This window comes from Pelodiscus sinensis, chromosome 30 (genome assembly GCF_052426305.1).
Source record: "Pelodiscus sinensis isolate ZL-2025 chromosome 30, ASM5242630v1, whole genome shotgun sequence".
Classification (NCBI taxonomy): domain Eukaryota; kingdom Metazoa; phylum Chordata; order Testudines; family Trionychidae; genus Pelodiscus; species Pelodiscus sinensis.
The window spans coordinates 4,704,151-4,731,545 of record NC_143081.1 but is presented as its reverse complement, the minus strand read 5'-3'; the positions used below and the strand labels follow the sequence as shown (position 1 = coordinate 4,731,545).

The 27,395-nt window shown below is 49.2% G+C and overlaps 1 protein-coding gene and 2 gene segments (V, D, J or C); all 3 read left to right on the top strand.

The window, feature by feature from the left end:
• LOC102455582 (uncharacterized) overlaps window positions 1-21,885 on the top strand; it is a 68,649-nt gene extending 46,764 nt beyond the window's left edge. For 10 of the 11 annotated variants that reach the window (XM_089774229.1, XM_089774236.1, XM_089774234.1 and 7 more), the window contains exons 5-12: window positions 2,728-3,042; window positions 7,843-8,133; window positions 8,677-8,997; window positions 9,312-9,641; window positions 10,811-11,128; window positions 13,451-13,753; window positions 16,138-16,437; window positions 17,964-20,728. In XM_089774229.1, the coding sequence (XP_089630355.1) occupies window positions 2,728-3,042; window positions 7,843-8,133; window positions 8,677-8,997; window positions 9,312-9,641; window positions 10,811-11,128; window positions 13,451-13,753; window positions 16,138-16,437; window positions 17,964-18,490 (2,705 nt within the window). In that variant the 3' untranslated portion in view covers window positions 18,491-20,728. The other variant, XM_089774230.1, reaches the window with a different exon arrangement.
• Window positions 1-27,395, top strand: part of LOC102458305 (immunoglobulin heavy constant gamma 2-like) — a 209,142-nt gene that overhangs the window by 42,987 nt on the left and 138,760 nt on the right.
• LOC102456066 (immunoglobulin heavy constant gamma 2-like) overlaps window positions 1-27,395 on the top strand; it is a 119,700-nt gene that overhangs the window by 46,215 nt on the left and 46,090 nt on the right.

Here is a 27,395-nt window from a genome sequence, read left to right as displayed (position 1 = left end):
CTACAGGGTTTTTTTCGAAAAAAAGGAGACTTTTTAAAAAAAAAATGTCACCTGCATCTAGACGACAGCCACATTCTTTCGAAAGTAAATCGAAAGAACGCGGCAGTTTTTCGATGGCAGAAAACCTCATTCTACGAGGAATAATGTCTTTTTTCGAAAGTCAGCTTTTGAAAAAAAAGCACTATTCAATGCAAATAGGGCTTTTTCGAAAGAGCGCGTCTAGACTCTTTTGAAAAAACGGCTTGCTTTTTCGAAAAATCTGCTTGTCATTTAGATGTTCTTTTGCGAAAGAGGCTTGTAGTTTAGGCATACCAATGTCCCATTTTAGACTCTAAAGTAATATGCAGATATAACCCACACACGTACTGGATGTGGTTCATTTTCCCATCCAGTGGCATTTAGACCACTTACAGAGAGAAAGAATGAGTTTCCTCTATAGCCATGGGGTGTGTCTAGACTACATGCCTCCGTCGACGGAGGCATGTAGATTAGCCAGATCGGCAGAGGGAAATGAAGCCGCAATTAAAATAATCGCGGCTTCATTTAAATTTAAATGGCTGCCCCGCTCTGCCGATCAGCTGTTTGTCGGCAGATCGGGGCAGTCTGGACGCGACGCGCCGACAAAGAAGACTTTCTTGATCGGCACAGGTAAACCTGGTTTCACGAGGCATACCTGTGCCGATCAAGAAAGGCTTCTTTGTCAGCGCGGCGCGTCCAGACTGCCCCGATCTGCCGACAAACAGCTGATCGGCAGAGCAGGGCAGCCATTTAAATTTAAATGAAGCCGCGATTATTTTAATCGTGGCTTCATTTCCCTCTGCTGATCTGGCTAATCTACATGCCTCCGTCGACGGAGGCATGTCGTCTAGACACACCCATGGTGTCCAACACACTGGCCACTAGCAGCTATTTGTCCCGTTGAGTGTGGCTAGTTCTCTATAGCAGTAGCCATGATAGTGACTACTACTTCAGAATTTATTGTACACCACTACTCTATAGCCTCAGCTGAAAGCCAGCTGCCTTTAGCTGCAGTGGTAGCAATGCATGCACACACCGGCTACGTCTAGACTGGCATGATTTTCAGGAAATGCTTTTAACGGAAAAGTTTTCCGTTAAAAGCATTTTCGGAAAAGAGCATCTAGATTGGCATGGATGCTTTTCCGCAAAAGTACTTTTTGCGGAAAAGCGTCCGTGGCCAATCTAGACGCGCTTTTGCGCAAAAAAGCCCCGATCGCCATTTTCGCGATCGGGGCTTTTTTGCGGAAAACAAATCTGAGCTGTCTACACTGGCCCTTTTGCGCAAAAGGGACTTTTGCCCGAACGGGAGCAGCATAGTATTTCCGCAAAAACCACGGATTTCTTACAGTAGGACGTCAGTGCTTTTGCGGAAATTCAACCCGCCAGTGTAGACAGCTGGCAAGTTTTTCCGGAAAAGTGGCTGATTTTCCAGAAAAACTGGCCAGTCTAGACACAGCCACTAAGTTCTAAAGGTCCCAGGTTTTGTTCTGTTTGTGGCTGTTACACAAATATATTTCTCACTTCTTGGAATCAGCCTGGTTAGAGTGGATGGTTTCCGGCTTTTGGAGCCATGTCTGGTGGAAATTTTGGAGAGAATCCATTGGAGTTAGGGGCTCAAATCCCACTAAGATCGCCAATGTCTCCAAATCCCTCAACCAACCTTTGAAAACCTCAAGGTGTCTTCAATACAGCTGTGATAGAATGAGGTTCATGATAATACACAGGCTTGACTGCAGAGATGGGGTAAAGAGCAGATAGTGAGGTCGACGGTTTGGGGTGAGGGTTCAGTTTTGGGATGCAGGAACAGCCACAAGCCCAGTGTCCATCTGCATGATGTCAAAGCCAAACTGAGGGTGAGGACCCTGTTGACGATCCAAAAGGAGATGAAGATAGTGCTGATGATAACGAAGATGCTGACGGACAACAAGGGAAAGAACATCAGAATGCTGAAGAAGATGGTGAAGAAGAGGAGGGTGACAGTGAAGATTGTGATCTGAAGAAGGTGAAGATAACGAGGAAGGAAGAGATTATATAGATGAGGGAAGCAAAGAAATTGAATATCATGAAAACAAAGATAATATTAATTTGTTGCCATTTAAGAGTAAGGATCTGGACATTCACTGTGCACTTTAAGGAGAAGCACCTAAAGTTCAGTGTTTTGGGTCTTTGAGTCTCAAGGAACATGTTGCCCAGTTGTTGAGTTTTTCTTTTGCTTGGTCTAGCATCACACTCATCCTCAACATTTGCTCTCTGGTCCCTTTACAGAGCGATAGTTGCTGGATCTAAGTCTCAACATTAGATGTGCAACTAAGGGTGTGTCTAGACTACCTAGTTTTGTCGACAAAAGTGGACTTTTGTCGACAAAGCTATACCAGCGTCTACACTACCGCTGAGTTCTGTCGACATAACGTCGACAGAACTCAGCAGTTTTGTCGACGCTGGTAAACCTCATTTTACGAGGCATAACACCTTCTGTCGACAGAACTCTGTCGACAGAAGGTGTTATTGCCTGTAACATTGTGTCCAGACTACGGAGTTCTGTTGACAAAGCACCTTGCTTTGTCGACAGAACTCAATGTGTCTGGACGCTGTTTGTCGACGGAAGTTTTGTCGACAGTATCTGTCGACAAAACTTCCATCGACAAAACGCGGTAGTCTAGACGTACTCTAAGTCTTATTCTTGTCTTGCCCCTCTTTGTTTTCATGTAGGCATCGCTATGAAGGAGCCTCTCATCACCATCTCAAAAGCCTACCATGAAGATGACTCAGGGGACAGAGTCTCCTTGACTCTTGTCTGCGAAGCTAGCGGCTTTTCCCCCGAAGACATCAGCATCTCCTGGTTGAAGAATAACTCCCCGGTCCTCAAGTCCAGTTACAACAATGGCCCTGTGACAGGAAGTGGCACTTTATCCACCTACAGCATCCTGAAGGTCGAAAGAAGTGAAGGAATTGAAAACTGCACCTGCGTGGTGCATCACCCATCCTTTAGTGAGCCCAAGAGTGTTGTGGAACAGGTGAACCTTGGTAAGTTTATTCTCAGAGGCAGGTGGTCATTTGGGGATGTCGGCATGCTTTCTTATTCCAATGGAAGGAGCAAGTGCTTGAGCCCTGGGGACAAGGGAGGGGCAAAGAAAGCTTTCTGTTTTCATAATGCCATCTTCAGTGAAACCAAGAACTGCAAGATTTATTGCAACCTGAACTTGGTGGAAAACCTCCCTGGCACTTCAGTTCAGGCGAATTCCCTATTCCCCCCAAGGTATTAGCCAGTCTGAAATGTCCCAAGTAACAGGGATCCCAATCCACCACTTACGGCCATAAAGCCACAGTCTCAAGGACCCTGTCACCACTAACCAAAGTGTAGGAAAATTGTGCTACATGCAAGAGGGAATTTCTGGGAGGGATCAGAATACAATCTTGTTGGGCTGCGATATGGCCAAGACATGGGGATGGACACTTTTGCTCTTGGGGGAAGGTTACAGAGGTCTTTCATGGCTGGGAGGGAGTTTGCTGAAAAAAAAATTTCTCTCTAACCCACATGTCTCCCTGGGTATGTCTACACTACAAAGTTAATTCGAACTAACAGACATTAGTTCAAATTAACTTTGATAGGCGCTACACTAGCGATCCGCTAGTTCGAACTTAATTCAAACTAGGTAAACCTCATTTCACGAGGACTAATGCCTAGTTCGAACTAACTAGTTCGAATTAAGGGGTGTGTAGCCGCTTAATTCGAACTAGTGGGAGGCTAGCCCTTCCCAGCTTGCCCTGCTGGCCACTCTGGCCAACACCAGGCAAACTCTACTGCCCCCCTCCCAGCCCCGGAGCCCTTAAAGGGCCACGGGCAGGCTACAGTGTTTGTGCCAGTTGCAAGCCTGCCAGCACCCAGCCAGCAGACTCTGCAGCTGCCACGGGATGAGCCAGCCACCTGATGCCACCCAGCCCTCCCCCTCTTCCCAGGACCAGCCTGGCGGCTCCCAGGAGCATGCCCGGGGCCGCAAGAGGTGGGTGCCCGCGTGGTCTAGTGCGGAGATCGTGGACCTCATCGAGGTTTGGGGGGAAGCCTCCAATGTCCACGATCTCCGCACTAGCCACAGGAACGCGGCAGTCTACGGCCGCATGGCTGCCAGCCTGGCCGCCAGAGGCCACCAGCGTAGCCGGGAGCAGGTGCGCTGTAAGATCAAGGACCTGCGGCAGTCCTACTCCCGGGTCTGCCAGGCAGGGGACGACCTGGAGGCGTGCCCCCACTTCCAGGCTCTGGACCGCATCCTCGGGGCTCATGCCGTCCATGCTCCCTGAGTGATGATTGACCCCGGGGCAGAGGGACCACTCCTGGACACAGAGGAGGAGGAGCCAGAGAACGCCAGGAGCCAGAAGCCTACCGGCAGCTTGCCCAGGACCAAGGACCCCCGAGACACCCCACTGAGCATGTCTCCTGTGTCGTCCGATGCCGGGGAGGCCTCCACATGTGAGTACCATCTTGCTCCCCTTATGTGTACGGGGGGGTGGGGGGAGAGGGAGCCCAGGAACCATGCGCCTGGGCCTTGCCCACCATGGAGCAGTAGCTGGGTGTCATGCAGGGGCCCTGGCCTTGCAGAGGGGGGCTGGGTTTCACCCACCTGGTCCCCAGGAAGAATTGACCGGTGCTCTTGTTTCACCACAGCCGCAGCACCTGGGACTGCAGGGCGCACCACCCCGCCTGCAACAACTGCCCGTGCCCAGGCCAGCAGGAGAGCCAGGAACCAGGAGGACTACCAGCGGCGGCACCTCCGGTTCATGGAGAAGCTGCTCCGCAACCAGGAGCACTGGGTCCAGGAGGACCTTCGGCTGCGCCAGCGGAGTTTGGAGGCGCTGGAGGAGCAGGGCCGTGCCCTCAGAGGCCACCTCCAGACCCTGGTCGACCGGTTCCTGCCTCCTCCTGCTCCGGCTGCTGCAGCTGCCCCTGCTCCCCCTCCCGCTTCCTCCACCCCCCCATCCCTCCTGCTTCACCCTCCACAGTCATTCCCCCCCGAGACCCCCGCACCCGCAGTGCTATGAGACGGGAGAGCCAGCCCGACCCCTAACCCTGAGCTTTCCCTTCCCTTCCTCCCCTTCTGCCCCCTTCCAGCTCTCTCCTCCCAGGTTTCCCCCTCCCCTCTCCCACCCTCACTCCTCCGTCCCCCCACCCCAGTTATGTACAATAAAAAGAGATTTTGTTTGCCAAAACATGTGTCTTTATTTTACATTAGGAAGGGGGATTAGGGAGGGGAAAGGGGAAGGGGGAGGGTGGAAGAAGGCCCCAGTGGGGCATGCAGGGTGAGTTCAGTCCTCCTCCTCCTCCACCAGGAAGCTCTCCTGCAGGGCTTCCCGGATCCGGATGCCCCCCGCGGGGCTTCATGGACAGCGGTGGTGCAGGGCTGAGTGTACTGGCCAGCCATGCAGTCAGTCTCAGCCATCCAGGCTGGCAGGAAAGCCTCCCCCTTCCTCTCACACAAATTGTGCAGCACACAACATGCTGCCACCACGAGAGGGATGTTGTGCTTAGCGAGGTCGAGACGGGTGAGGAGGCATCAAAATTGGGCTTTCAATCGTCCGAAGGCTCCCTCAATCACAATGCGGGCCCTGGTGAGCCTCGCATTGAAGGCCTGGTGGGAGGGGTTGAGGTGCCCCGTGTAGGGCTTCATGAGCCAGGGCTGATGTGGCGGTCGGGGAAGAAGGTCCCAGCCTGAAGCCTCTGGCACATGGAGGAGTTCCGGTACACCCTGGCATCGTGTGCTTTGCCGGACCAGCCCACATTAATGTCCGTGAACTGGCCCCGGTGGTCACACACGGCCTGCAGGATCACGGAGAAGTACCCCTTGTGGTTCACGTACTGTGAGGCCTGGTGTTCCGGGGCACGGATGGGGATGTGCATCCCGTCGATGGCCCCCCCCGCAGTTGGGGAAGCCAAGGGTGCTGAACCCCTGGATGATGGCATCTGGGTCGGCGAGGCGGACCACCCTGCGGAGCAGCACCCGGTTGATGGCCTTGACCACCTGCGGAGAGACACAGCAAAGCGTGAATCAGTGGGGCATCCGGGTGGCTGGGAGTGTTTGTGCCCTGGCAGTGCCCCGCGCCCCACTCCTGGAAGCAACCCCCCCGGGCAGTGTGTAGTACGACTGGGAGAGACAGGCCCCTCCAGTGTGGGGCACTTTTGCCTCCTTCCCCCGCCAACCCCCGTTTTCCCTGGGCGGCCCATCCCCTCCTTGCAGCCCCCCCTCACCCCTGGCCCAGTGGCCGGTGAGTGCCGTACCTGCATGAGCACTGCTCTGACGGTGGATCTCCCCACGCCGAACTGGTTCCCGATGGATCGGTAGCTGTCCGGCGTGGAGAGCTTCCAGAGGGCGATGGCCACACGCTTCTGGAGGGGGATGGCAGGCCTCATGCGAGTGTCCCTTCTGCGCAGAGCAGGGGAGAGCCACTCGCAGAGCTCCAGGAAGGTGTCCCTCTTCATTCTGAAGTTCTGGGTCCACTGTTGGTCTCCCCAGCGCTCCAGGACGATGCGGTCCCACCAGTCGCTGCTGGTGTCCAGATGCCAGATGCGGCGGAGCACGCCGGTGCCCGGGCGCCACCGCATCTGCACTATGGCCCCCAGGGTGGCCAGGCGGAGAGGCAGGGAGCTGATGTGCACCAGGTGCTGCATGGCAGCCTCCACCCATAGCTGGCAGGCTTACAGCAGCAAGTCCAGAAACTGCAGCAGAAAGTGCAGGGGGAGCTCTGGCTCCATGTTGCCACCTGCGGCGGCGTCCCCGAAGGGAAGCACTGACACAGACGGACACAGAGAGAAACGCTTTGCTGTCCCTCGGCGAGGTTGGCAAGCAAGCAGAAAAAGCTGAGAACCGGCTGTCCAGGGGGGTCCCTTTCAGCACGAGCCTCAGATAGCCTCAGACAGCAGCCACACAAAGCAACTACTGACCTGATGCCCTAGAACCGGTTTCAGCTGCCCTTAAATGCGCCCCTGTGTCCAATCAGTGTGGATGCACTAGTTCGAATTAGCAAAACGCTAATTCAAACTAGTTTTTAAGTCTAGATGTGCTAGTTCGAATTAGCTTAGTTCGAATTAACTAATTCGAACTAAGTTAGTTCAAATTAGCTCTGTAGTGTAGACATACCCCCTGGGAGTTGTTTGCTTCACAGTCTGACATGGATACTGACAGTGGCAGGTTCCTAATTTTGTCCTTATGATCCCTTCTTATTCTTCCCCTTGTTGTTGGCACACTGGGCTGCCTTCATGTATCCACAGTCATTCAAAGGGTGCCAAATAAAAATCGTCTCCCAAGGAAATGTTGCGCTGGGGGTGGGGACAGAGTTCACATAAGGTTCAGATGCTGATGAGTGCTCTCCAGCCAAGGAGAGTACATACAAGCCACGGTAGGAAGATGCCAAAAGCATCTCCTGTACAAGGTTAATCTCATGAGCAACGCCAGGCTTATCCTTCACATAGTGTTCGGTAGAGGACAACAGCCCGTAGGCTGTAATTGAACGGCAACGACTCCCAGCGACCCCACCCAACTGAATGGAGATGCTTCCATTCCACTCGGCATGTCCACACACCCATTGGACACCCATTGGTGACCCTACCACAGTAGAATCCTCCATGCAGTTCTTTCTTGCCCACCTTCCTTGATGCTCCTCCATGTTGCTTCATGAAGACTACCCCTTCTTTTTCTTTCGCTAATCCTGCTGAGGGATTGCTATCGCTGCATCCAGGTAAGTCATCCCTTTCCTAACCCGTCTGCACATACCTACTCACCATCCCCTTTTGCTCAGATGGGCTGCTATCAGATTAACCTCTGGGTTTCTTTGCAGCCCTGACCACTCCCCAAAAGCTCCTGGTGGAACTCCTGCAGTTCATAGACCAAGAGAAGAAAACGGTGACATTGACATGTATTGCCTACAACTACTGGCCCAAAGGAGTGACAATTAAGTGGCAAGGGAAGCCTCACACTGTGAGCGAGCGAAAGGTGGAGAACGGTACATATAGAGCCAGCTACCATACTGAAGTGCCTTTTGCCAAATGGAAAGAAGAGGCAAATTATGCTTGTGAGGTGGAACATAAACAGACAAGGGAGAAGGTGACCATGAAGACGTCCAGAAAAGGTGCACTATAGAATGTTCCACTATAGCCACAAGAGTTATTTCCCTGGGGATGGTCTGTGGGCCTAGATATGCCAGTTGGCTGCTACAGAGCATCAGAGAGAGCGAGGAATGCATGAGGTATGGGAAAGCGAGGCTACATCGCCCAATGTACAGCAGCAAGGCAGGTCAATGGATTGGCTCCATCATAGAAATCCTCATCTCTTTTGGAGTTAAAAGGAGATGCGGGGTGTCAGTGGACAGATGGATGGATGCATGGATAGATAGATGTGTTGGGGAGAGATGGATGGATGCATGTCTGCGGAGGGATGGATGGATGGACAGATGGATGGATGGATGGATGCATGCATGGATACACAGATGGATGGATGGATGGATGCATGTCTGGGGAGAGATGGATGGATGGACAGATGGACGGATGGATGCAAGGGCATGTGTCTGGGGAGGGAGGGTTGGATGAGCTGCATGGGCTTAGCTACCTAGACAAATGGATGATTCTGGAGGGGTTCCCTTGGCATTCAACTGTGACTCCCTTTCTCCCAGCAGACTGGATGCTCCCCACTGTTCCCGCCGTGAAACTCCATGTGCTGCCTGCCTGCCCAAGCCCAGGAGCCAATGACACTGTCACCTTGCTCTGTTCCACCAGTGGCTACTACCCCCAGGACCTGCAGCTGACCTGGCAGGCAGGTGGGAAGGAGAGACCTGGCACCCAGGCTGGTCTCCTCCAAGGGAACGATGGGAGATTCAGTACCTCCAGCAACCTGACCCTCTCCCAGACGGAATGGGACCAGCTGGGGGTGTACAGCTGCAACGTGACCCACCCAGGAACCGGCAGCACGCAACTTAGCACTATCAGCAAGTGTGAAGGTGAATTGGCTCCTCTACAGTCCCCAGAATCCTCCCCTTTCTTCTCTCCACCATTCCCTCCATCCTCTGCTTGCTCCCCACACCTTCTGCAGCCCCCCCTGCTCTATGCCTGGATCCACACGTGCCTTCCCCCTCTGTACTCTCTGCCCTGTCTGAGTCATCCCTGCTCCCCCAAAACCTTTGCTGTTTCTGCTCTGCACCCTTCCCCCTTCTCCGAGCAGGCCCCTCTACATCTCCCCCATCCCTTCCCTCCCTGTAGCCTCTCCCCACCTCACACCATATGAAGGACTGGTCTACCCTTCTTCTCCATCCAGCCTGTCAGGGGGGCATCCCTGTGCCAAGCCTCTACCTCCTGAAGCCATCCCTGGAGGCCTTGCTCACCCAAGGGGAAGCCCTCTTGACTTGCCTGGCAGTGGGCTATGAGCTGGGCCAAGCGAGAGTCACCTGGGAGCTGGACGGGGCCAACTGGACCACCAACGCCACCACAGGAAAAGCCGAAAACCATAGCAACCAGACTCAGAGTCTCCTGAGCCACCTGGCTGTCCCCAGGGGAGTCTGGGATGCCGGGAGCAGCATCCTCTGTAGAGTGACTCATACCTGCTCACTGTTCCGGAGTGTGGAGGCAACGATCCAGAAGCCCAGAGGTGAGGGAAATAGAAGGAACAACAACTATCATCAGTGACTTTGCCCTAATGCTTTAGAGGATGTAGAGATGGGGACAAATCCCCCTCCCTGGAAAGGGTCAGGTACTATAAGGCAGAGAAAGAGAGAGCTGCAGTTAAAGGATGGATGGATGGATTATGGATGGATGGATGGGTGGAAGGATGGATAGGGGATTCATGGGGAATTGGATGGATGAATGGATGGGGAATTCATGGGAAATTGGGTGGATGGATGGTGGGATGGATGGCGGACTAGGGGATTCACGAGGAATTGGATGGATGGATGGATGGATGGATGGATGGATGGATTCATGGGGATTTGGATGGATGGATGGATGGATGGATGGATGGATGGATGGATGGATGAATAGGGGATTCATGGGAAATTGGATGGATGGATGGATGGATGGATGGATGGATGGATGGATGGATGGATGGATGGGGAATTCATGGGAAATTGGATGGATGGATGGTGGGATGGATGGCGGAATAGGGGATTCACGAGGAATTGGATGGATGGATGGATGGATGGATGGATGGATGGATGGATGGATAGGGGATTCATGGGAAATTGGATGGATGGATGGTTGGATGGATGGATGGATTCATGGGGATTTGGATGGATGGATGGATGGATGGATGGATGGATGGATGGATGGATGGATGGATGGATGGATGGGGATTTGGATGGATGGATGGATGGATGGATGGATTCATGGATGGATGGATGGATGGATGGGGATTCATGGGAAATTGGACGGATGGAAGGAAGGATGGACAGATGAACAAAAAACCGAAGGCATGATCAAATGAACGAATCAATGAATGTTTATGGGGACAAATAGCTAAAGCAGAGGAATACTACATAGGTGACAGCCAAGAAGAAAGGACAGCAAGTCCAATACCCCAAGTCCAGTAGCCCAACACCCCTTCCTACAGAGCCCACAAATGAGCTGCATAATGTCCCTGACATGGGGCTGGATCAGAGACAGCACCCCCAAGAGGGGAACGACCCCACGTTCCATTTCCTTTTAAGCCAGCCAGTCTCCTGTGTAGAGGGGAGCAGCTCCATGTCCAAATCACCAACCCCATTGACTTCAGGGCCGGACGCCAGTCTTGATTGACTCACCTTGCACATCCTCTCTTGACAGGTGCCAAGGCTCCAACTGTATCCCTGATCCTTCTCATGCCGATGCTACCCAGCCCCAAAACAGAGGTGTGGCTGACCTGTAAGGTCTCTGGTTTCTTCCCATCTGAATTGCTCATCGAATGGAAAAGAGACAATCACGCCATCAGGCCCACCAGATACATTACTCTGCCCCCAGTGGCTGAAGAGAAGAATTCCACCTTCTCTACCCAAAGCTACCTGAGAATCCCAGTGTCTGAATGGGACAGTGGGACTGTGTTTACCTGCATGGTAGGGCATGAGTCCTTGATATCTATGAACTCCACCAGCATCACTGTGTTAGGTGAGTCTAGGTACCAGACAGAATTTCTTAGAGTGGGGAGGGGGCAGGAGTCTCTGTAAGTTGGTGGAGCCTACAGGTGGTGCAGTCAACCTGAGGAACTCCTTGCCAAAGGATGTTGTGAAGACCAAGACTTTAAGGGTATGTCTACACTACCACCCTAGTTCGAACTAGGGTGGCTAATGTAGGCAACTGAAGTTGCAAATGAAGCCCTCGTTCCACGAGGAGTAACGGTAGTTCGGAATAGGAAGCCTAATCCAAACTACCTACTCCGTGCCGTGTGTAGCCGCGGGCACGGAGTCCGAACTAGCGGGGATTTAAAAATGGCGGTGCCCGGCAAGATGCAAATGAAGCCCGGGAAATTCAAATCCCGGGCTTCATTTGCAACTTCGGTTGCCTACATTCACCACCCTAGTTCGAACTAACCCATCAATACTAACCAGGATGGGTAGGAATGGTGTCCCTAGTCTCTTTCAGAGTCTGGAAAAGGGTGACAGGTAAGCGATCACATGATTATTCCTTGTTCTATTCACTCCCTCTGGTGCATCTGGTATTGGCCACTGTCGGCTAACAGGACACTGGGCTGGATGGACCTTTGATCTGACCCAGTCTGGCCATTTTCATGTTTATATGTGGAAACATTTTCCCTACAGTAATGGAGAACCCATTTCTTGGGAATTCTGAAAACGAGGACTGGGTAGCCTGGAGAGGGGAAAATGAGAAGAAATGATTCAGAAATGGCCTTTCATCTCAGTATGATGATACATCAGTGGGAGGCAAGGAATCCATTCTTGTGAGCTAGAGACCTTTCATCATGGTCTAGTGAGGTCTAGCTTCCCACCTCTGCCTTGCGGAGTGTGACGTAGCTTTTGTTGTGACATGTTGGCTTTGTGGCATTGCCCATTGGCATGGAATAAGATATGTTGAATGGGAAAGTGATGCAATATCAGGACGTTTTCGTGACCTGGACATACATGGTCATGACGTGCTGGCGGGATGTCACAACTAGAGCTTACATTGTCACACTGTGGCCTTTGGTATATTTTCATGATGTGGTGATGCACCGACATGAGTTGTGAGGGCTTGTCATCATAGGAGGATGTCTCGTCACAACACGGTGATGCTTCCGACAGTTTTATTGTATAGTGTGTTGCAGCGACATGTGGCTTTTTCTTTACTGTGTGATGTTTTGCTGTGAGATGCCTTCTAGGATTACTGGTTGTTTCTTATTCGTTTGCTGTACCGTAAACGAGTCCTGTCTTGTCTGTGGTTGTCCATATTTCCTTGTTGTGCAATGTTGCGATCTGGCTATGAAAAAAAATAAAGACACCTCATCTCAGCCCTGCATGAATGCCCCATGATTCAGCAGTTTCACTGCTCTGTGGCACAATGTGACGGGAAAAAAATGGCGTCACGATTGATTTCGGTACCATTTTGCTTGCCAGCTCAGTACTATGTGGTTGATCCAGGATGTAGTGTGTGTGTCACCCCTTGGACAGGCCCTAGTTGCATTGCATCATGTGCACTGTGGCAGAGCATGGGACAGGCCACCACCACCCATGGTTTGTGTGACATGTGGCTGTCTCAAGACTCAGTTTTGGCATCACAACATGACCGGATGCAACCGGATGTCATGGTGAAGCCTTGGTGTCACTGCCTAAGACCAGTGTTTCTTAAATGGTGTTCTGTGGCACAGTGGTGTGCCACGAGGCAGTCAGAGGTATGCCATGGAGAACAACAGAATTCAAAATGGCCATCCTTAAAGGGACAGGCAACCTTTTTTTTTCAATAACTTTCCCCCTGACCCTTTTTCCCCTGACCTTTTTATTTTTTATTTTTTGGTTTGGTGTTCCTCAGTCTTAAAAAGTTTAAGAAACACCGGCCTAAGACTCACCACCTCATGATCATAATCATAATCAGAGGGAGGTTGTGGAATCTCCATCTCTGGAGATATTTAAGAGCAGGTTAGATAGACATCTATCAGGGATGATCTAGACAGTATTGGGTCCTGCCATGAGGTCAGGGGACTGGATTCGATGACCTCTTGAGATGCCTTCCAGTTCTAGTGTTCTGTGATTCTATGATTCTGCGATAAACCCCCGAGACCTAGGGATGCCCTAGGTCTACACTTCCAGGGTTTGCATCTGAAGAGCTTGGTGGTTAGAGATTTCCTCAGGAGCATTCCTACCTGCACCTCAAGGTACATCCAACATCCATTTCCAGGTGTATTTCAAGCTCACCTTCTCTTCAGCTTCCTACTTTCTCCAACCCCCCCATCCTTCGGCCTGAATTAAATTACAACAAAAAGCCAACCCTTTGTTTCAGATTTCCTGGAGTCATCTCCCCCCTCAATCACAGTCTTCCACGCACCAGACACAGGTGGGCATGAGACTCTGACCTGCTTTGCCACCGGCTTCTACCCAAAACACCTAGACATGCAATGGATGGTCAACGAGCAGCAACGCAACTGTAGCTCTCCCTCCTCTCCGATGGCCCTGGGCGATGGGAGATTTCAGCAGCGCTGTGAGCTTGTGATCAGAGCGGGAGAATGGAGCACAACAAAAACCTATGTGTGCACAGTGACCTATAACTCCACGACAGTCCTGAAGAAGGCGCTGCATTCTCCTGGTAAGTGCTAAGCAGGACTTAGCTCCATAGGCTGAGCTCTTCCAAGCTTCTTGGGAATTTAGAGGAAATGTATGGAAATTCATGTCCAGAATCTCTCCTTCCATCTTGGGTACCTTTTCTCTGGCTACCTCTTCCTGTCATTGTCTTCTTCTCAGCAGCACCCAAACTCACATTCACAGAGGCTGCCTCTTTTTGCAGCTTCCTTCTCATTGCTCTCGGTATAGAACTAGGGATTTTCTGCTAATTTCTCTCTATGCCTGCCATCAGCAAAGGCTGTTGGTCATTCTCCCTGCTGAATTGTCCCACCTCAGCAATGATCACCCGTCAGCACTTGTACATCCATTCACATTCACCAAAAGTCAATTCTTAATGATCTGCTGGTTGATTCTCAGTTATCAGTCGTTAAGAATTACAAATCCAGGCTCCGTGATCGTTTGTTATTTCTTTGTCAACGATGTTCTCAAATACGCAAAGTCCATCTTCACGTATCATCCATCAGGGTATGTCTACACTAGCTCGTTAGTTTGAGCTAGGTAGGCAAATGAGGGCAACCGGGGTTGCAAATGAAGCCTGAGATTTAAATATCCCGGGCTTCATTTGCATCTTGCCGGGTGCCGCCATTTTTAAATGCCCCTTAGTCCGAACTCCGTGCCCGCAGCTACACGTGGCATGGAGTAGGTAGTTCAAATTAGGATCTCTAATTCGAACTACCGTTACTCCTCATGGAATGAGGTGTACCAGTAGTTCGAATTAGCGATCCTAATTTGAACTACCTACTCTGTGCCGCGGGCACGGAGTTCAGACTAAGGGGGATTTAAAAATGGCGGCGCCCGGGAACATGCAAATGAAGCTCGGGATATTTAAATCCTGGGCTTCATTTGCAACCCTGGTTGCCCTCATTTGCCTATCTAGCTCGAGCTAACGAGCTAGTGTAGACATACCCGCAGTTCTTAGCTGTTAATTGTTGGATATCAAAAGTCAGTTCTCAGTGATCAAGCATTAACATTCAAGGTATCAGATGTCAGTTCTCAGTTTCAGAGAAGTCCACCAGAGTGATTAAGGAGATAGAAAGCAGAGCTTACAGCAGTGGTTCTCAAAGTGTGGTCCATGGACCACTAGTGGTCTGCGACCATCTTGCAGGCAGGCTATGAGCTCAGGGCTTGCTCCCTCCCTGAAGCGAGGGGTCAGCTTGGTGCTCCAGATCTATGCCATCCCCTGCAAAGTTGGAGCTCCAGAGCCAGTTTCCGGTGTAGGAGCACGGGGAGCTTTCCAGGCCAGATTCAGCTTGTGGGGGAAGTTAGTGGCTCCATGAACTGCTGCTCACCTTCCCCCAGGGTGCGGAAATAGCTGTGCAGGAAACTGCTTGCCTGAAGACTTTTCCCACTGCTCCCATTGGCTGGAGTCATGGCCAATGGGAGCAGCGGGGAGGTGGTGCCTTGGGAGTGGTGGAAGGCATGGAGCCAAGTAAGCCCCTCCCAGCCCCTTAATGCCCAGACTCTGCACCCGCAGCCCCCTCATGCACCCTCCCTCCCTGAACCCCCACCCGCAGCCTGCTCCTGCACCATCCCTCCCTCCCAGACCCAACCCTTCCAATCACCCTGTCTTCACCTGCACCCCTCCTCCCACCCAGACCCCCCACATCAGCCCACTCCTGCACCCAACCTCCCAGCTTGCTACCTCAGTCTGCTCCTGCACCCCAGACTCCTGGCCAGACCCCCACCCCTTCCTGCACCCATTTTGTCATCATGAGTGGTTGACAGAATAAAGGTCCTCATTGAGTGGGATGTCCTGAAGGCCCAAAGGTCCAAGAACCGCAGCCTGACAGTGATGGGTTTTTTCCTACTTTTTTTCTTGTGGGGGAGGTCTAGGTTGGATATTAGGAAAAAATATTTCCCGAGGCGGGTGGGAAGCACTGGGATGGGTTCCCTAGGAAGGGGGTGGAATCTCCATCCCTAGAGGTGTTTAAGTCTCAATTTGACCAAGTCCTGGCAGGGATGATTGAGTTGGACTTGGCCCTGCTTTGGGTAGGGGACTGGACGCGATGCCGCTTGAGGTCTCTTCCAACCCTGAGATTTGATGATTCTATGATACGTTGCTTGACAAAGATTAACAGTCGGCTTGATCACAAATACTTACGTATGGCCGAAAACTGATCACAGAGCTCTGGATTTATCAGAAAAGGGGTATGACAAGCTCCAACAGGCTGGAAACTGAAGCTAGATCAATGAACTTATGACTCCAAAACCCAGTAGAAGTTGAGCAGCTGAGAAATACCTATCCCAGACTCTAAACTTTAAGCCCCCCATCATTTGAAACATGCCCCCCCCCCACTGATTGGGCAGGCAGTACTGTCTGTGACCACTTCTTCAATGGTTCCTCCACAGGTTGCCATGAACCGGCATTGCCTTCCGCCTCCCTGCAGCCCCCATCCTTGAAAGAGCTGTTCACCAATGAGACGGCCGCTGTGACATGCAAGACCCCCCTGGTCAATGCCAGCATCGAATGGACGATGGACGGGGAGCCCGCGGACCTGGGGGCCGTGACGACAGAGCAAGTCAACGGTAGCACCTGGCTGCAGAGTTGGCTCCATGTCAACCTGAGTGAGTGGAACTCCACGGGGAGCGTCCGATGCCAGATCACAAGTGACCTGGGAAAGAGTGAACTGGACATCAGCCCAAAGAATGGTGAGAACTTAGAAGAAAGGCCCTCCAATCCTGACCAGGGCGGTCCATTAGGGTCAGAGGATAGCATCTCAGAGGGGCTCTGGGGTCACTGGAGCGATCCAAAGTCATGCTGGAGAATAACTCACGGGAATGTTCGGTTAGCTAGGAATGAACCCACAGGAGACTGCGTGGGTGATCGACTGTAGAGCTGTGGGTTGGGTGAGGTTATTAGCTGCATATGGACTTTAGGGTTCGGGCTCAAAGTAAAGCACTCGCTAGGGGCGGATATTAGACTCAGGCAGAAGGGAGAAGCTGAGAGTGAATTGTAAGGTAAGCATTAAGGATAATGTGTACATGAGGGTGGATGGTAGGGAGATCCTGAACTGGTTGGGGAATGGACCCACAGGCTTAAGGTTAGTTTTAGGGTTAGAGTTAGGGCTAGGGTTAGGGTTAAGGTTAGGTTTAGGGTTAGGGTTAGGGTTAGGGTTAGGGTTAAGATTAGGGTTAGGCTTAAGGTTTGGGTTTTGGTTCGGGTTAGGATTAGGGTTAAAGTTAAGGTTAGCGTTAGGGTTAATATTTGGGTTTGGGCTCGGGTTAAGGTTAGGGTTAAGGTTAAGGTTTGAGTTCAAATTAGGGTTAAGGATAGGGTTAGGTTTAATATTCGGGTTTGGGTTAGGGTTACAGTTAAAGTTAGGTTTAGGATTAGGGTTAGGGTTAAGGGTTAACGTTTGGGTTTTGGTCCGGGTTAGTATTAGCATTAAAATTGAGGTTAGGTTTAAGGTTAGGGTTAGGGTTAAGATTTGGGTTCAGGTTTGCGTCCGGATTAGGGTTAAAATTAAGGTTAGGGTTAGGGTTAAGGGTAGGGTTAGGGTTCGGGTTAAGGTTAGGTAAAGAGTTAGAGTTAAAGTTAGGGTTAGGGTTAGGGAAATAGAAGGGGCTGGACCGTAAGGATAAGCATTGCAATTTATCCAGATTTCAGATACTGTACTGACGAACACCAGTATTAAAAGTTTAGATAGATAGATAGATAGATAGATAGATAGATAGATAGATAGATAGATAGATTGGGTGTGTGTGTGTGGAGATAGATCGATCGATCGATCGATCGATCGATCGATCGATAGATAGATAGATAGATAGATAGATAGATAGATAGATAGATAGATAGAGGGTGTGTGTGTGTGTGGAGATAGATCGATCGATCGATCGATCGATCGATAGATAGATAGATAGATAGATAGATAGATAGAGGGGGTGTGTGGGGATAGATAGATAGATAGATAGATAGATAGATAGATAGATAGATAGATAGATAGATAGATAGATAGATAGATAGATAGATAGATAGATAGATAGGGGATATGGAGAAAGAAAGAGAGAGAGATTAATTTTGAATTGACCATTTTATCATATAAGCACATTCTTGGTGCCTCGGAATGAAAGCCCCTTGAATTACTTTATGGGCCTTGATTGACCCATGATACTTGGCTTTCAGTTCTCCCATTATCTGGTCTCTTCTTCCCCACCGTGCTCCTCCAAACCTGCAGGTTCCCTGAAGACACCCACTATCTACCTCCTGCCCCCTTCCTCCGAGGAAATCTGTAGCAACCAAAACCTCACTCTTCACTGCGTCGTCAAAGACTTCTACCCCGGGGCCATCTCCATCTGGTGGCAAGAGAAGACAGCCCAGACCGAGATCGACAGCCCGGCCAACGACGAGCGCCATGACTGCGACCACAACCACCAACGGTGCTCGGTGATCAGCCAGCTTGAGGTGCCCAGGAGCAAGTGGATTCTGGGGACTTCCTACAGCTGCCTAGTCGCCCACCTGTCCTCCGAAGGGATTGTAGCCAGAAGTACCAATGTCCATACTGGTAACAGCTCAACTGCTGCTTTAATGCTTCCCAAACCCGCTCTGCACCTCATCCTAAAGATTCCTCTATGGCCTATCCCCCAATCCTTCCAGTTTGGCCTCTACCCCTTCCCTACTTGTGCTTCCTCTGACTCGATCCAAATGAAGACGTCATTTGCCTGCCTTCTTTGTGTACATTTCACACGCCTATTAAAGCGATAAGCCAACTGCACCCGCGGGAAATTTTGCTCTTATTCGTGGTTTCCTACCTCTTCTCCTGCAGACAGCAGGATATGATGCTAAAGGCTGGAGAGGGGATATTTATTACTATGATTATGGCTATTGTTGCTATTTCATTTTTTTATTTCATTATTGAAATATCCGGAGTGCCATAACACAAACGGAGGCCGTGATATAAACTACACTATAGTTACACTATATACACCTGTAATCAGTGGTTGAGCCAGGGGTAAACCCAGTTAAACTGTATTTACTCTGTTCTAACATGGGGAGATACAGGGGGCCCCTGCTTTGCAACGGTCCGATTTACGACCCCCCACACTTACGAACTTTTCCGTAATGCGGAAGGGGCTGAAATCCCCTGACTTACATCCTCGGCCCCTCATTTACGATTGCGTACGACGCCTGTCATAAATGTGGACTCGAGTTACGACGTCTCCGACTTGCGACGCTATCTCCGAAACAGATCGCGTCACAAGTCGGGGCAACCAGTACAGAGTTTGCCTTGGAAGAGTTTAACACTGCCTACAATGGAAATACTCTCTGCCTAGTAGACCTGGTCTACACTGGAGTGGAAAGTCAATCTAAGGTATGCAACTTTAGCTACGTTAAGTTGGAGTCGACATATCTTAAATCACCGTCCATGCAGCAGGAGATAGAAGGGAGCAAACCCTCCCGTTGGCTTCGCTTACTCCTCACGAGAAGCAGGAGTACCGGCACCAACGAGAGCCTCAAAGTTTGATTTAGTGTGTCTTCACTATGATCGCAACAGTGTTGATCTTCCCCGTAGTGTCAACATGCCAGGTTTTTAATAGTATGTCAGGGTCTAACTCCCATTGGTTTCAAAGACCTTTGAGGACTGAGTTCTAGGTGCCCAGCTACAGAACTCTCAATGAAATGAATTTATTTCTTTAAGCTCCTAGTATTATTTTAGACCCGGGTCGTTATTACTTAGCAAATTTTCAAAGATTCCTGGGCTGCATGGATACTTAATTACCATTGATTATGATTATTGAATTACCATATAGTTATGAATAGTCTAGTAGCACCTTAAAGACTCACAAAACATGTAGATGGGTAGATGTACCTTTCATGGGCAAAACCCATTTCTTCAGATGACCGGCGTATTAAAAGTCCAGTCAGCTACTCCTCTGAATCATATAACTATGGATACTCAATTACCATTGATATCCAGACACCTTTGAATATTTGAAAATTCCACACTCCGTGGCTAACCGAGCCAGGAGGCATTTGCTTGTGGTAAAGTCTTCAGGCCCGGACTCCTGGGTTCTTTTACTCTCTTTGGGCCCACGGGCAAATTATTTATGGACTGGCTTTCCAGACATTTGCAGCTCCATGCAAAGCCACTAGAAACTACAGAGCCCCTGGCACGTCTGGAAAGCCAGCCCTGGCACTTCATGTGTGCTGAATTTCTAGGCTGCAAAACTGGTGTTACTCACGTGAAGGAGTAGTGAAGAGGAACTGATAGATATGAGTGATGCAAGAGGCCAGGTTAGGTTGCGGCAGGCAACAAAATGGAGGTGTTCACTATGGGTAGCCCCTGGTGGGTTGCTGTCACTCTATTTACCTGCACCTCCACAGGTAGGGGCAATTGCAGCTCCCATTGGTCGGAATCCTTGGCCAATGGGAGCTGTGATCCCCCAATCCCTGCAGAGGCACAGGTAAATGCAACAGTACGGGGGCCCGCCCGGGGCTAACCATGGCAGACCAGATCCAGCCCAAGGGCTGGTATTTACCCACCCTGGGGGCGGATCCTTGTCATGGGCAATCTATGGGAATGGAGGATGGATCAATCAATCAATCGATACATCTAGACTTTAGCTTGGTAGAAGTTGTTATATCAGAGTAGGCAATTGGTCCATCTAACCTCCTTTCACAGCCTTTACCCTTGAAGTCTTCCATACTGCCTTGATGGGAGCCTTATGAAGTAAAGTAGGGGGAAGGTGGAACAATGAACACAGGTCATGGAACATCTGCTAGAACTAGGGGTGGAAATCTCGAAGGCTGTGGAATCAACTTGCCTTGGGGGTTTCTCTTCTTCATGGGGAAGAGGTGGGACTCTCCTCTCTTGGGACTCTTAGCGACAGAGCCCTGATGGAAGCATTGGTATAACTGCCCTGAGCCTTGGAGAAGTGGTCCCAAAGGAGTCCCTCCCCATCATCCATAGCCCCTCCAATGACCCCGGCATCTCCTGTCCTTTGGCAGAGTCCTGGCACAGCTCTGTCCTGGGCATCACCCCCTGCAGTGTCCGAGACGACAGCGTGGACGACTACAGCGAGATGGACGATGCCCAAGGCGTCTGGACCACGGTCTCCACCTTCGTTGGCCTCTTCCTGGTGACGCTCTTCTACAGCGGATTCGTCACCTTCATCAAGGTGCAAAGGGGGCTTGGGCATGAACCAGGAGAGAAAAAGCAAACCTGGGCTGTCTGAGAAAGAGCTATTAGTCCATCCACACTTTTGCAATGACTGTCTATCCCCATGAACCTCTCTGTATGTCTGTCTATGTATCCCCACTCACCTATCTATCTATCTATCTATCTATCTATCTATCTATCTATCTATCTATCTATCTATCTATCTATCTATCTATCTATCTATCTATCTATCTATCTATCTATCCCCACACACCCCCTCTATCTATCTATCTATCTATCTATCTATCTATCTATCTATCTATCTATCTATCTATCTATCTATCTATCTATCCCCACACACCCCCTCTATCTATCTATCTATCTATCTATCTATCTATCTATCTATCTATCTATCTATCTATCTATCCCCACACACCCCCTCTATCTATCTATCTATCTATCTATCTATCTATCTATCTATCTATCTATCTATCTATCTATCTATCTATCTATCCCCACACACCCCCTCTATCTATCTATCTATCTATCTATCTATCTATCTATCTATCTATCTATCTATCTATCTATCTATCTATCTATCTATCTATATTTACTTCTCCCTCTTTCTCTGATTTTGCAGGTGAAGTAGCTGCCACTCTCTCCACACAGTGATGAAGAAAGGATGGGTCCAATCCATCCCTCTCTGTGCAGTTATCTTGCTCATTTCCATTTCCCTAACCCCCCATGGCAGCTGGCCTGGCCTTTGGGGTAGGTCGTCTGGCCATGGCGATCTCCCATTACTTCTGGAAACACATGAGGGAAGAAGGTTCCAAGAAAGACCGTCAGTGCACCTTGTTCATTTTTGGAAGGCCAAGAACGCTCCACACTCCAAGCTAAAGGGGAGAATGAGGGTACAGTAGCCTCCAGAAAAGATTCTGTGGGTAGAAAGTCCTCTGTTCCTTCACTCGTCTTCATCACATCAGCCCCCTCTCCACCTTCCCAAATACCTGAGCTCTCCTTTTTGCTGCTAAATCCTGTTCTCCATTATTTCATCGAATGGTCCTCGGGAGTCGCAGTTGGGGACACATTCTCCCCCCCCCCCATCGTCTGTGACTGAAAACAAAATCTGCTCTGTTCTAAGATGCTGTGGTCCCTGATGCCTTCTGGGGTAGTACACATATACCTGTCCTACCACTGAGATGGAGCCAGTTCCACTGGTTTGTCTCCCGAAGAAGACACTCCACCCTATCCAACCTCACAAGACTTCCCACCACAGCCCCCAAGAACCAAACCTATTACTATCCCCGCCCCCCGCCAGGATGTCCCCACTCAACCCAACCAGATCTTAACCCAATGGTGTGGACCTCTCAAGTTCTCACCGCAGCCCCACAAGAAGGGGTATATGGGTATTTAGCCCAGAGGAACCCAACTCAATGCTGGTTTTCCTCTAACGCGCCCCAACCCCACAACACTCCCAATTAATGTTCTCCTTCAATAAATAAATTTCCCAACCCAGTGCTGGAAGAATCCAATCCAAGGCATTCCATTTCTACCCCACGAGGCTCATGGCTATGTCCCCAACAAAACCACAATCCAGCCTGTAAAGAAGCTAACCCATACTTCTTCCATTACATACCCACTCTTCCGGCTACATCTAGACTGGCATGATTTTCCGGAAATGCTTTTAACAGAAAAGTTTTCCGTTAAAAGCATTTTCGGAACAGAGCATCTAGACTGGCACAGATGCTTTTCCACAAAAGCACGTTTTGCGGAAAAGCGTCCATGGCCAATCTAGATGCGCTTTTCCGCAAAAAAGCCCCGATCGCCATTTTCGCGATTGGGGCTTTTTTTGCAGAAAACAAATCTCAGCTGTCTACACTGGCCCTTTTGTGCAAAACTTTCGCGCAAAAGGGACTTTTGCCTGAACGGGAGCAGCATAGTATTTCTGCAAAAAGCACTGATATCTTATAGTAGGAAGTCAGAGCTTTTGCGGAAATTCAAGCATCCAGTGTAGACAGCTGGCAAGTTTTTCCGGAAAAGCGGCTGATTTTCCGGAAAAACTGGCCAGTCTAGACACAGCCTTCATGATCCAGTCTTAGGCCATCTCCAAACCCAGATCTCATGGCTAAATTCTAAGCTGTTTCCTCATGTCCCACATCCCATGTCACTAGAATTGTCACATTTTACAAAGTGAGGTGCTGGGGAGGGGGTGTTGTACAAACTATACGTTTGTTATACAATTTACATGCAGTCGCATTAATTTTTTTTGCATTGCATCAGCCTGCATCATTCGATTTGCGTTGGCTTGCCTGAATTTGCATCACATTACCTGGGTCTGCACAGTGGTGCATTGTTGTATGGGGCCATCCTTGACTGCATCCTATTGTGTCGATGTTGTATTGGTATTGTTGCATGTTTTCCAGTTGCATTGCCTGGCAGCGCACCAATTTACACTTTGTTGCCTGTCATGTGCAATAAAAGCATTGAAACGTAGGCTTGGAAGAGACCTCACACGGTCATCAAGTCCAGCCCCTAGGATAAGGTAGGAAATAAGAATATAAGAATGGCCATACTGGGTCGTATCAAAGCCCAGTATCCTGTCTTCCCCCAGTGGCCAATGCTAGATGCCCCAGAGGGAGTGAACAGGTAACCATCAAGTGATCTCTCTCCTGCAATCCATTACCCATTCTGGCTAATAAATGTTGCTGGACTTAACCTCCATGAATTTATCTCATTCTTTTTCAAATCCTGTTAAAGTTCTGGTCTTCACAACATCCTCTGGCAAGGAGTTCCACTGGTTGACCAAGGAAGCTGAGACCATCCCTGCAAGGTGTTTGTTCAACCTGTTCATTAAACCTTCCACTAATGGGGGTACACATTGCTGCGGGATGTAGTGTGGTGTTGCATTGAACAGCATTTCCGTGGGTTGACTAGAGTGGAGCAATAAAAGTTGATGTTCTCTGGCTATCCTGAATTTTTTTGGATCATTGGGGTGCACTTGGAACCAAAAATATTCAGGATATCTGGCAAACCGAAAACAATGAACAATGTCATTTCAGGCAAAACAAAACAATTTTCTTCAGCCCCTTTTTTCACGGGGCATTTTGCCACGTTTCCTACATTTTAATAATGACGTTTCAGGAATGTCTAAAATTCAGAGACATTGCAGACTCAAAATAGCGAACCGTTTCATTTCAAAACTGTCAAAGGGACAACTTGAACATTTGGTGGTCAGGGTGTGGGGGGAAGGGCGGGGTTAGGCTTTTGTTTTGATTAAAACAATGTGCTAGAAATGATGCAAATTTGCCATATTTCAGTCAGCCTGAATGTGCATTGTTCAATGAAAGACGTTTCCTCTGAAAAAAGTTCCCCCAACGCTAGTGCTAATGAGTCATTGCTCAGCGTGCAGTTGCATTGTGGTTAGATGTTTCATTGGATCTTGGCACCTTGTTTATGAGAAGTTTATTAAATGGATGTTGGATGGAGCTGTTCCTGAATTTGACAACCCAGAAGGTCTCTTCTAGGCCTACGTTCCTATTCCTTGTGTTGTTTTACCAGTGGTGTGCTGCTACTCTACGTTCTATTGTATTTCACTGTTTCACTTTATCGAAGTAGCTTGTATCATGTCACAGCATGCGAGATTCCCATTGGCTACGTCTACACTGGCATGATTTTCCGGAACTGCTTTTAACGGAAAAGTTTTCCGTTAAAAGCATTTTTGGACAAGCGTGTCTAGATTGGCAGGACGCTTTTCCACAAAAGCACTTTTTGTGGAAAAGCGTCCATGGCCAATCTAGACGCAGTTTTCCGCAAAAAAGCCCCGATCGCCATTTTCGCGATCAGGACTTTTTTGTGGAAAAAGAATCTCTGCGGTCTACACTGGCCCTTTTGCGCAAAAGTTTTTCAGAAAAAGACTTTTGTCCGAACGGGAGCAGCATAGTATTTCCGCAAAAGCACTGACAATCTTACATGAGATCGTCAGTGCTTTTGCAGAAATTCAAGCGGCCAGTGTAGACAGCTGGAAAGTTTTTCCGCAAAAGCAGATGATTTTGCGGAAAAACGTGCCAGTCTAGACACAGCCATTGAGTCACCCAGCAACTTAATTTTATTCCAATCTGTCACAAGATATCGCATTAATCCATGTTGTTCTGTGACAACACACCATCTCCTAGTGTTTTGAGTTGTACAGTCTCGCTTGAATGTCCATCCTTTTTTGGCTTCTAAATAAAACTTTTCACCCCCTTTCCCAAAAAAACCCCAATTCCTGTCTGTTTCGCCGGCACGTTTTCTTCAGGCCACTGTGTCCGAGAGATGGTGACAGAGTCATCCACAAAGGTTGCAAGTTTTACCTCAAAAATGGTGAAGAAAAAGTTGACTTGGTTAAGAGAAGGTTCAGTTGTCAGGATCAGATCCACAGACTCCATGTACAGGGCTTCCCCGCTATCAGTTGCCCTGGTTTACAACTGTTCCACATTAAAGTTGTTAAATTAAATTAATAGAGGTTGCCTATCTCCTAGAACTGGAAAGGACCTTGAAAGTTCATTGAGTGCAGTCCCCTGCCTTCACAGCAGGACCAAGTACCAACCCTGACAAATTTTTGCCCCAAATCCCTAAATGACCTCTACAAGGATTGAATTTACAACCCTGCGTTTAGCAGGCCAATGCTCAAACCACTGAGCTCTTCCTCCCCCCATAAAAAAAAAAGTTGTCGACGCTTGTAGGAACTGATATGTTATAAGTCCTCCCATTCCCCGCTCTTAAGTCATGCACAAAAAAATATTATGCAAATGGATGTCAGCCGCGGGAAAAAAAATTCCAAGTTGTTTCGCTATAAGTCCAAGGTTTTGGGGACATATCTTGGACTTACAGTGAGGACAGCCTGTGTGACATTTAGGCAACATTTTCAAAAGCACCCAAAGTCCCATTTTCAAAAGGATGTCTCTATTTAGAATGAAAATCCCATTGATTTTGTCTTCAATGGGACTTAAGTGGCTGACCTGCTTAGGCACTGTTGGAAATAATATTGAAATCCCCAAAGGAACTAGAAGACGGGAGTAATGGAAATGGATGGAATGGAATAGTAAACAACACGTCATTCACGTAGGGTATGTCTACACTACAGCATTATTTCAAAATATCTAATTTCAAAATAGTTATTTCAAAATATCTTATTTCAAAATAACGCGTCTACACACAAAACGCATTTCGAAATAGCTTTTTACTATTTCGAAATAGTGCGTCCACACTGATTGGATGCTGAATCTCATTTAAGGCAAGCCGGAACTGGTTCCGGCAAGGCATCAGGTCAGAAGTTACCAGCAGGGCACCCTGGGAAGGGCTGGAGGCCTCCTATTTTTAAATAAGCATCTACACAGCGTTTATTTTGAAAAGTGTTTCCGTTAAAAGCATTTGCAAAACAGAGCGTCTAGATTGGCACGGACGCTTTTGCGCAAAAGCACTATTTGTGGAAAAGCATCCGTGTCCATCTAGACGCGGTTTTGCGCAAGAAAGCCCCAATCGCCATTTTTGCCATCGGGGTTTTTTTGCGCAAAACAATCCAGAGCTGTCTACACTGGCCCTCTTGTGCAAATACATTTGCGCAAGAGGGCTTTTTCCCGAATGGGAGCATCATAGTATTTGCGGAAGAACACTGACAATCTCACATCAGATGGTCAGTGTTCTTGCGCAAATTCAAGCAGCCAGTGTAGACAGCCGCTTTTGCGGAAAAACTTGCCAGTCTAAACTTGCAGCCCAGGTGTCTATCTGGCCAAAGTCTTTAACAGCCTACTCAGGGAACATAAAGCCACATATCCAGTTCCCCGCATATCGGCCCTCCATGAGGCTTCGGCAGCTCCCTGTTCTCAGGCTGCCACACCTGATAACCTCGTTCTACCGAGGTAGAAGGGATGTTCTGAAACAGGCTTTTTTTCTGACATTTGGCCCAGTGTAAACGGGCGAGTTGTCGGAAAAGCCTCTTTCGGAAGAAAAGCGGAAAAAGATATGCAAATTTCGGTTTGTAATTTGCGTATCTTTTCCCAATAGAAGTTTGTAGTCTAGTCACAATCACTGGTGGCTGACCCCTCAGTTAGAGGCATGCAGATACCCACAAACAGGCCTTCCAGGACATAAGAATTACATCCTCATCTTAAAAGAAGGGATTTTTATTACAAAACAAAAGATGAACTTGAGAAAACAGACATGGTTGCTAGATGTTATAGAGCACCTAAGAAAAACAAATTAAAACAGAGAATAAAACACTCTTGTCGCAATACTTAGATGGTAAATGGGGAGGGGAGGCATAGGATCACAGTGTATGTCTACACTACCACCCTAGTTCGAACTAGGGTGGTTAATGTAGGCAACCGAAGTTGCAAATGAAGCCCGGGATTTGCATCTTGCCGGGCGCCGCCATATTTAAATCCCCGCTAGTATGGACTCCGTTACACCTCCGTTCCACGAGGTGTACCGGTAGTTCGGAATAAGAAGCCTAATCCGAATGACCTAGTCCGT